Genomic DNA, 10,496 nt, shown 5'->3' on the forward strand with positions numbered 1-10,496 from the left:
TATAACACCTAATACAATGTAAATTCTATGTAAGTAGCTGTTATACTGTATTAATTTGTTTGTATTGTTTTTTGTTGTTGTATTGTTCTTTCTTTCTTTTAACATATTTTTGGCCAGGTATGGTGGCTCATGCCTGTAATCCTAGCACTTTGGGAGGCCGAGGTGGGCAGATTGCCTGAGCTCAGGAGTTTGAGACCAGCCTGGGCAACATAGTGAAACCCTGTCTCTACTAAGAACACAAAAATTAGTCAGGCATGGTGGTGGGCACCTGTAACCCCAGCTACTCAGGAGGCTGAGGCATGCTTGAACCTGGGATGTGGAGGTCGCAGTGAGCCAAGATCAAGCCACTGCACTTCAGCCTGGGCAATGGAGTGAGACTCTTGTCTCTCTCTCTCTCTCTCTCTCTCTCTATATATATATATATATATATATATATATGTATATATATATATATGGAACTTGTGCATATACAGATCTGATTGTACATTTATATGTGTGTGTGTATGTATAGCTTTCATAGCTTCCTGCTACCTACTGATTTTGGAAACTCCGCACTGTGCTGCATCTGCCATGTTTCACACCATTACCATCCTTACCCCTTAGCCAATGGGACCACTTTGCAATTCATACCCCAAAACTGTGCTTTCCCACCTCTGTCAGCAATTGCCCCAATCTTAAAAAGAATGAGTGTCTGATGCCATCATGATGGTCGCGTATGTGAATTAAGCGTGTACTCTGGTGCAATGGTAATGGGCAGGGCCTCTGTCTCACTCCAGGTTGTGAAATTATGCCGGGAGTGCCTGCAAAAGCAGGAGCCAGTGTTTACTGACACCAACATCTACATGCTGCGGATACTGAGCATTGTTTCGGAGGTCCTTTCCTACCTCCAGGCTTTTGAGGAGGCCTCGGACTATGCCAGGAGGATGGTGGACGGCTATATGTAGGTGACGATCCTGGGTCTCAGATAGTCTCCTGGAAGTGTGTCTATTCCAGGGATGGTAAATAGATGGCATATTTACTGCTGCCTCTCCCTCCTATACCCACAGAAGGCATCACTAATCCATCACGGCTCTCTTTTTGACTGAGCCTTTTTATCATGGTGCTCCAGTGGTAATGACCAAACAATCAGAGTTTGTGCTTGAGATGAAACCTATTTATCATCCCTGGTCTTTCCCAAATTCTTCAGCACATCTATCACTTGGGTGGCGTCTTCTGCCTTTGATTTCCTTCAGGCTAACCCCAGCTTGATTTTAAGTGATTGGACCCCGCCCTCCACCCCGTAATCAACACAGGCAATTCTGGGAACTTTTATTTATTTATTTATTTTTAAAAGAGCCATCAATCATCTTTGCTTAAAAATTGTAAAATTCAATTCCCTTGCCTTCCATCTGCCAATACCCTCTCTTGCTTTCTGTGTCTATGTTGTCATGCGAATTTGTATTTCTGGCCAAATAAGTTGACACAAGTTCATTTCTTTGAGAGGATGTTAGTCATAAACAAAACGTAGAACATTTTGTAGAAATGTTCTAGATGTAGAGCAAGAAATATAGAACAAAATGTAGAACAAGAAACTATACAACATGCTAAGGAAGCCCTGCAAAATGGTGCCAACCAGGTGAAAATAGAATGCTATCTCAAAAAGGACATTTACATTATTTTTTCTCCCTTGACCTTCCTACCACTTTCCAGGCAGAGGTCTGAGGTGCTCCTGAGAGCTGTGAGCTTCCTGTGCTCTCAGAGAGTACGATCCTGGCCCCTTTTTCTCACAAGGGGTTGGCTGAGCAGCCCAGGCCAGAGTTTCAGCTATCACAGCCTCACTGTGTAGAATGTTTGGCAACTCGTTCCGTGTCTCTGTGCCTCAGTTTCCCCTTGGCGGCTACAGAAGACTCACAGTGCTGAGGGGAAGAGCAGATGGGCTTAATCAATGAGGGCACTTTATACATTTTTAAATTAAGTGCAGATATAAGGATGACTGGTGTAATGTATGATTATTTGCTGTGCTCCCACAGGAAGCTCTATCACCCCAACAATGCCCAACTTGGCATGGCCGTGATGCGGGCAGGACTGACCAACTGGCATGCTGGTAACATTGAGGTGGGGCATGGGATGATCTGCAAAGCCTATGCCATTCTCCTGGTGACACACGGACCCTCCCACCCCATCACCAAGGACTTAGAGGCAAGTAGCATCTTGGGGCTGGTGTTCCCTTCCTGGCCTGAGGTTCCTGAGGATGAGAGTGTGAGTTCAGGTGGACTCTGCTTTAGAAAAGTCCGCATACTCCCAACTAGACCAAAGGGAACTAGAAATGCTTTAGCCCACTACCCTTGTGTGTTAGACCATTCGCGTTACCATAAATGAATACCTGAGATTGGGTAATTTATAAAGAAAAGAGGCTTATGTTGGCTCATGGTTCTGCAGACTGAATAGGAAGTGTGGTGCTGGCATCTGCTTCTGGTGAGGGCCTCAGGAAGCTTCTGATCATGCCAGGAGGGAAAGAGAGTCAGTGTGTCACATGACAAGAGAGGGAGCAAGAGAGAGAGACAGAGGTGCCAGGCTTTTTTAAACAAGCAGATCTGGTGTGAACTCAGAGCGAGAACTCACTCCTATCAAGTGGATGGCACTAAGCAATTCATGAGAGATCTGCTCCCATGATTAGAGCGTGTCCGCCAGGCCCCACCTCCAACACTGGGGGTCACATTTCAGTGTGAGATTTGGAAGGGACAAATATCCAAACCATATCACCTTGCTTCACACATGAGGAAATTGAGGCTCAGGGAAGAAGGGCAATCTGTCCATAGTCACACAGAGAGTTAATGGCAAAGCTGAGACTTGAAGCCTGAGACTGTTGAATCTTAACACCCCAAGCCTGGACTGAGGAAATGCAAACAACGGGGTGTGTGTGTGTGTGTATGTGGGTGGGTGTGCGCGCACGCATGCGCAGCCATTTATATTAGAAAGTATCCTGTGTAACATGGAGTATAGTTAGGGATCACAGGCTCTGGAATCACACCTCCAGGCTGAGTTCCAGCTTCACTGCTTTCTGGTTGTGTGATTTTGCAAATATTGAATGTATAGCTGTCAGTCTCCTCATCAGTAAAACGGGGAAAGGATAGGGTTGTGATGAGTGTTCATGAGTTACTATGTGAAATACACTTAGTGCCTGGCAAATGGTGCTGCTGGTGTCCTTGTTGCTTTGAAGGGCTGGTTTATTTGAGAGTGACAGGGCTGTCCTCAGACAGTACAGTCTAGGGAAAGTGGACAGACTTTGGTGTTATAAAATGTAGGATGACTATGACATTTAGGACTGGCGTGGTCTCAGGTATGGATGTCCTTTTACTATTCAGATCCCAGGTTTCCTCATTTATAAAATGGAAATAACATAGTAGCCCCTCAAATTTGGCAGGAGGACCAAGTGAGGGGCAGAAAAGCAGGGAAACTAGCTTTATATCTAGGGTACCGAGCCTGTCAAAGGCAGAGCCTTTGTTGATTCTACTCACGGCTGTGAGCCTCTGAATGCCTGGCCCTTGAGAAATATTTCTTGAATGGACTTGTGGGAGGATGAGGGCTCTTCTGTGTGTTACACGCTGTAATATTCCCAACCCACGGTAAGGTACAAAAAGGGGGAGAAAACTGATGGCTGAAGCAATTACTTCACTTGCGTGAGGTCCCACACTAGTATCTGCAGGGGCCAGGTTCAAATCCAGGTCCCTACTGGGCAGTTCCTGAGAACAAACACGTTTTTCTGAGAACGGTTCCTTCAGCTACTCTCCCAGTGTTCTGACTCCCTCTCTCTGACAAAGTGGACACACTGCCAGGATGTTAGGCCCTCGATGAATGAGTGTGTATGTGTGTGTATGTGTGTGTGTGTTCTGAGGGGGTAGAGTTGAATCTCCGTGGCTGGAAGTAATTTACCCCAAGGTATATCAGAGACCAACATGTCCTAGGGGCTTGCCATCACTGTTTACGGTATATCTGTGTCCCACAGGCCATGCGAGTGCAGACGGAGATGGAGCTACGCATGTTCCGTCAGAATGAATTCATGTACTACAAGATGCGTGAGGCTGCCCTGAACAATCAGCCTATGCAGGTCATGGCTGAGCCCAGCAATGAGCCAGCCCCAGCTCTGTTCCACAAGAAGCAATGAGGACTGCTCAGTGGAGGAGGGGCAATGTGGCTGGGGAGCTAGGGAGAGACTTTGGAGGTGGTGGGTCTCTGGGGACACCCCTGATGAGGAAGTTGAGGTAATGCTTAACTTTATTGCTGTGAGAATTTACTGCCCTGTGTTTCCCAGTGCCATTTTGGCTCAATTCAAGTCTATTCAATTCAAGTTAACTCTATCCCAGCCCAGACCAACTCCTTCTACAAATATTATTGCATGATAGGCCCTAGAACCCAATAAAGGAGCTCCAAATGTCATTGGGTGGGGAAGCAAAATGTAGAGAAACATTTAAAGCACACTGTAATAATAAATGCAATTGTAAACTATACGGAGGAGGGTGCAGAGGAGGGAATGTGTCTGGTGTGTGATGTGTGTGTGTGCAGTGGGGGTATCACAGAAAGTATGACATCTGAGTTGAGGGTTGCAGGTGCCTGGAGTCTCAGGTGGCTGCTTACCCATCTGTGCAGGTGTCTCTGGGGCTGGTGGTCTCCCCTGTGGTCTGCAATAGACATGATTGGCTGAGCAGGAGATGTGATGCTGTGTGGTTGGTGTGGAGTTATGAAGAAGGGCCTGTGTTCGGGCCACTTAGGCTCTACTCAGAGACCTGAAACCACTTCAGAATGGTGCATATGTGGAAAGAGCTGGCTGGGGGCCTTGCCCAAACCACCTGAGGTCTTAATTTAAAGTCTGGGGGAAAAAAGTCTGGGTTCCAACTAGAATTCTAGAAATATTTCTAGAACACACAGAGAGGGAATAACTCCCTCCATCACCCTTACCTTGTGGTTCCCTGTGATTTTAGGTAATGTCTGATATTTTTCTGGCTATTTACCTAGTAGGATTTAAAAAATCAAAGTGAAGCTGAGAGAGAATCTTAGAAACACACATACCTGTTGATCATGGGCCCTGCAGAATTGGTTCTTGGGGGCTTTATTTGGTTACATGTGCTGGGTGGTCTTTACCAGCTTAGACTCTATCATGGGACCCCATGAAGCTCCGTTCTCGATACTGAACAATTATTACTTCCCTTGCTGAGTCTCTTTTTCTGTCATGCCCTTGGGACTTCTGCTCTTCTCACCAGAAAGAACATTTGCATCTGGATTCTTGTACACTTGAGTTAGAGTCTCTTCAGAGGTGTGGTCAATTTATCCTGATCTCCAGGAAGGCTGTTGTGATTTCCTTCTAAGAAATGAGGGTCTTGAAAATCAACCAATCCCAAGATTAGCTTGTTATCCTGTTACCTTCTGAGACCCCAAATTTCTCACCAATGTTTTGGGAGATCCTGGAACAGATCCCTTCAGTTGGGGGTATCACCAAGACTTCTACACAATCCAGGGCTACCACTGACCTCCAAGCTTTACCCTACATCTTGAAGTCCATTGATCCCACCAGGTCCCATGTTTGTTATCTATGCCTAAATGTTAGCTTCTCCATCCTCACCACATCATGACCCACTGTGCCCCTCTGAACACTGCCTAGTGGCTGAAAACTCTGCAAATGGGCCACATTTTTGCAAAATACTTGTATCTGACACTTAGGTCTTCTTTGAAGATTTTCCTTTCTACTGATAGTCTTTCAAGCCCCCACACCACAGGCTTAGGGATGGCACTATCATTCTCCCAGGGATCTAACTGGCATGTTCAAATTATCACTCTTTACCTTCATATAAAATGTCTCCCCCAAACCTTTTCCCCTTCTTTCTCATTGTCATCTGCTAAGCCACTGGTCATTTCCCCATATTCATAGTCTTTTTCCATCCTATCTTTCTAATATTTGTTGTCTTTAATAAACTGTGCTCTGTGTCTGTGCTCCTGCTTCCCTCTCAGACCATTGGAATGTGAGTCCTTCTCCCGCTCGGAATGTCCTCTGGATCCTTTCCCCTCCTTTGACCCCCAGACTTTGCTCCATCTATTATTGCTTCTCCATCCTAGATCCTTGACATTTCTCACCCCACTGGCCTTCTCAAGTGCAATCAATAAAAATGCTGAGAACTCTTGGATCGTAATCTTCATGACTGAGTTCCTTTAGTTGTATAGTTATTATCTGCCTTTCTTCACTTTGCATTTCTTCTTGAATCCATTGCAGATTGACTTCCACTCCCACTCCTCCACTAAAAGTGCTCTTACCAAGATCAAATCTAATGGGCACTTTTTAAGTTCCTATGTGATTTGGCCTTTCTGTGTCAATCATCACTCCCAGCCCTTGATTTTGGTGACCCACTTCCTTGTGATGATCTTCTGATCTGGTTTCTCAGGTTCCTTCACTGGTTCTTTTTCTTTCCCTGCCCCTGATATATTGACGTTTCCTGGAGTTGGTTTTGTTCTTGATTCATTCTCATCTCATTCTGCACACACTCCCTGCATAAACTCAGGCAGGCCCCTCATTTAATGATCACCTTAAGGCTGATGATTCTCAAATCTGTATTCCCTGATCTTGCATTTGAGTTCCAGCCGCACTTATCCTCTTGGGTGTTCTACAGGCCCAGCAAACTCATCATGTTCAAAGTGAAACTTTTTCTCTTTCCTGTCTCCTCTCCCGTGATCTGTTCTTCCTTAGAACACCACCCAAGAATGTCACCTCCTCCATCAGATTGTGAGCTCCTGGTAGGCAAGAGCTGTGTCCTTCTATTCATCTTCCTATCCCCAGAACCTTGCCTGGAACGTGGTAGGTGCTCAGTAAATGTGTGTTGAATAAATGAATGAATGAAGAAATGAATGAATTTGCTTACTTCAATGCAAAAGAACCATGAAACTGTATTTTGAGTTTTTATGTTATAGCAGTCAGCAAATCCTATTAAACACTTTGTGTTTCCAAGCAATAAGTGTGGCTTCTTTCTTTCTGACAATCTTTTTAGAGCAGCACTGTCTAATGGAATTTTCTGTGATGATGGAAATGTATTATATCTATGTTGTCCAATACAGTACAGTAGCTACTAGCAGCTTGTGACTATTGAGCACTGGAGTATGATTGAATAATAGAATTTTAAATGTTATTTAATTTCAACTAATTTATACTTAGCTAGCCAATGTGGCTAGTGGCTACCATATTAGATTGTGCAATTTTAGAGAAATACTTCAGTGTTGTTTCTAAGAAACATGGACACTAAGAAAAACCATCCAAGTTTGTCTTTATCCCAGCTTTCCTAATCTTATCTGTGTGACCTTGCACTAGTTATTTCACCCATGCCTCAGTTTCCTGACTTCTACCTACTGCATAAGTTTGCTGTGAGGACTAACTTTTTAAAGTGTAAAGCCCTGAGAACCCAGCCCATCATATGTGCTTAGTGACTATTATTAGATATTATTACACTTTGAGCATTCCAACCTTGCTTCTCCTGGGGTGTCCCTTCTCCCAGTTAGAAGATGAAGGTGAAGGGTAGAGGCAAGCAGTGGTGTGATGGAACTAGCTCTTATCAGCTTGGGAGAGCCGGCAGGGCACATCTCTTCCCAACTCTGCATTCATCAATATCACACTGATAACTTAAAATTGGCCATGGTGGGAATATTTAAACCATAGTAATGGCCTAACTTAGGAACACATTAATTCGCAGTGTTGTCAGTCTATAAAGGAGCTTCACTACATGGGAGTTGCAAAACAGATCGAAGAAAGACCATTAAAGAAGTCTTCACTTAAACTGGGATGAAATCTGCATCCTGAAACCTCTATTCCTTAAGGCCACGCCAAAGGCTCACTGCAGCCTCGACCTCCTAGGTTCAAATGATTCTCCCACCTCAGCCTGCCAAGCAGCTGGGACCACAGGGTGTGCACTACCACCCCTGGCTAATTTATTTATTTATTTATTTATTTATTTATTTATTTTGTAAAGTCGAGGTTTCACTATGTTGCCCAGGTTGGTCTCGATCTCCTAAGCTCAACCGATTCACCTGCCTGGGCCTCCCAAAGTGCTAGGATGACAGGTGTGAGCCACTGCACCTGGCCAAGAATAACAATATTTCTGAGGGCAGTTGAGGTCCAAGCTTCTGGACCAAGGCATGCACAGTTGTGGATAACATCCAGTGCATGAAAGTAAATGGCCCTTCTAGAAGCTCCCTGCCCCTCCTGGCCCAGCATTAATTATATTCAGAATCCAGTCTCACCTGGGCCAGGAGGACTCCTCTCTCTTAGAGAAGTACAACTGGCAGCAGCACGGCTGTAAGTCATGGTACCTTTCTGCTTACTCTGGCAGAAACTCAGTCCTCACTTCCCAGTCCTGGCCTCCCCAGCTCACGAAGCTTGGTCTGAGAACAATCTGGCCCAAGCACAATGCTACAGTTCCCCAGATGTCTTTAGGAGTTGTGTTTATTTCCCATGGCTGCTGGAAAAAATTACCACACACATTTTGTAGCTTAAAACAAAACAGATTTATTACCTTTCAGTTCTAGAGTTCAGAAGTCTAAAATGGGTGTCACGGGGCTAACACAAAGGCGTCAGCAGGCTGTGTTCCTTCTGAAGGCTCCAGGAGAGCAAGAGTCTTCCTCTAAAATGCCCACATTCCTTGGCAGTGGCCCCCAACCAGCAATCACATCACTGACTCCCCTTCTGTCATCACATCTCCTTTGCCCCTCCTGCCTTCCTCTTTTACTGATAAGGACCCTTGTGATTCCGTTGGATCCACTAGGATCATCCAGAATAATCTCCCCATCTCAAGGTCCTTACCTTAATCACATCTACAAAATCCCCTTTGCCATGTAAGGTAGCACATAAACAGTACTGGGAATTAGGACATGGACGTCTTTTGGGGGACTTCACTCTGCTTACCACAGCAGTTTTGCTATTGAGTCCTCAGACCCGCCCTGCATCCACAGTTGCAAGCCTCTGAGCAGAAGACCTGGGACCTGAATCCTGCAGTCCAGGCTGCTGGAGAATGAATATTCCTTTCTATACAGCTCTTTGATGGCCATGTCCAGTTTGCCTTCCTTCTCTTCCCTGTTCACCAAGGCAGGGTTTTAAAATTCTCTCTTTATAGATCACAGCCCTTTCTCACTGCTTCCCTTCTGCTCACCTGCGCTGGGCAGGTGTGAAGTCCTTTTATAGACCTAGCACCTTTCCGGGAATGGCCAAGAGCTGGGACAGTGCAGGGAACTAAAATTTGAAGCAGCAGATAGAATTCTAGATATGTGACTTGTGTCAGTCAGTGGCACTTATATTTGGCCTTGGTGGACACTTTCCAGCCCTTTCTCTAGGGACACTGCCCTGCACCAGGAGGCTCTGAGGAGGCAGTTCAGGACAGGCTGGTGCGGGATGAAGCCTGAACCTGTCACAGCACAGCATTTCCTGACACAAAGTGATGGCCTATGAGTCAATGGAGTGCTGGTAGAGATCTAAAAACAATGTGAAAAAGAGCCCTGATCTGTAGCATTTGCTGATTTCCCTGGTGTAAACACTCCCCCAAAGGCTGATGTCAAATGCCAAGCTGTATGCTGAATCGGGACCTGGGACTAGGTGGCTCCAACCATACTGCTTGTGACTCAAGCCAGGCAATTGGACCCTTGTTGGGCAACACTTTCCCTTCTGAATTGGAGGAGGAGTCCTTGCTGTTCTCTAGGAATGCAAGCTCTCAGTTTGTGACCATGGAGGTGCTGACAATCATGCCATGTGGAGAGGCCCAGGAGACCACAGCTAGTATTGAGGGAGAAATACTGAGTTGTTACTCAGCTTTGGATCCATCTGTCCTTTCTAGTTCTATGCGCTAGTGAACCATGTTCCCCCTGCCCCTTTTTCATTTTTGGTCTAACCCATTTGGGTGGGTTTCTTTCACTTGCAACTAAAGGAGTTCCCATCGTGCTAGTTTTTCTCCATTTCTCCCACAAGCCTTCTCCACTCTTCTCTGCCCTGCTTTGTGTCAGAAAGGCTGACTTCCTCTTTCTCATTTAACCAAGAAGAAGCACCAGCAGGAGACTGGAATGCAGAAGGACACCCCCCACAACTGACCAGCCAGGGGCAGTTGTGGTCCTTCTACAGCTCTAGGTCTCCCTGGGCTCCGGTAACACTGTCCCCTGCATTGTCTCTTCAGGTCTACAGGTGGTGGTGGCTTCCTGCAGTTGCTGGCTGGGTGCCTCAGCTACCCTTTACTCAACCACATCTTTGTAAGTAGTCCTTTTGTTACCAGTGGCAAATCCGAATAGGTCCACAGCAGTGTGATTCTCACTTCCCGAGAGGAAAACATTGGTCTGAGGGGCGCAAGTTAGAGTGAAAGACCGAAGCAAGTTTTAGAGCAGGAACGAAAGGTAGTACACTTGGAAGAGGGCCAAGCGGGGGACTTGAGAGATCCAAGTGCCCTGTTTGACCTTTGATCTGGGGTTTTATATGTTGCCATGCTCCTGGGGTTTTGCGTCTCCCC

General features: G+C 45.8%; 1 protein-coding gene across 2 annotated transcripts in view; it reads left to right on the plus strand.

The window, feature by feature from the left end:
• The window catches only part of SMYD1 (SET and MYND domain containing 1), a 44,388-nt gene extending 37,414 nt beyond the window's left edge, over positions 1-6,974 (plus strand). For both annotated transcript variants that reach the window (XM_023194906.2, XM_023194907.3), the window contains 3 exons: positions 777-940; positions 2,010-2,178; positions 3,986-6,974. In XM_023194906.2, the coding sequence (XP_023050674.1) occupies positions 777-940; positions 2,010-2,178; positions 3,986-4,144 (492 nt within the window). In that variant the 3' untranslated portion in view covers positions 4,145-6,974. The remainder of the gene's footprint in view (positions 1-776; positions 941-2,009; positions 2,179-3,985) is intronic.
• The last annotated feature ends 3,522 nt before the right edge of the window (positions 6,975-10,496 follow it).

This window comes from Piliocolobus tephrosceles, chromosome 15 (genome assembly GCF_002776525.5).
Source record: "Piliocolobus tephrosceles isolate RC106 chromosome 15, ASM277652v3, whole genome shotgun sequence".
NCBI lineage: Eukaryota > Metazoa > Chordata > Mammalia > Primates > Cercopithecidae > Piliocolobus > Piliocolobus tephrosceles.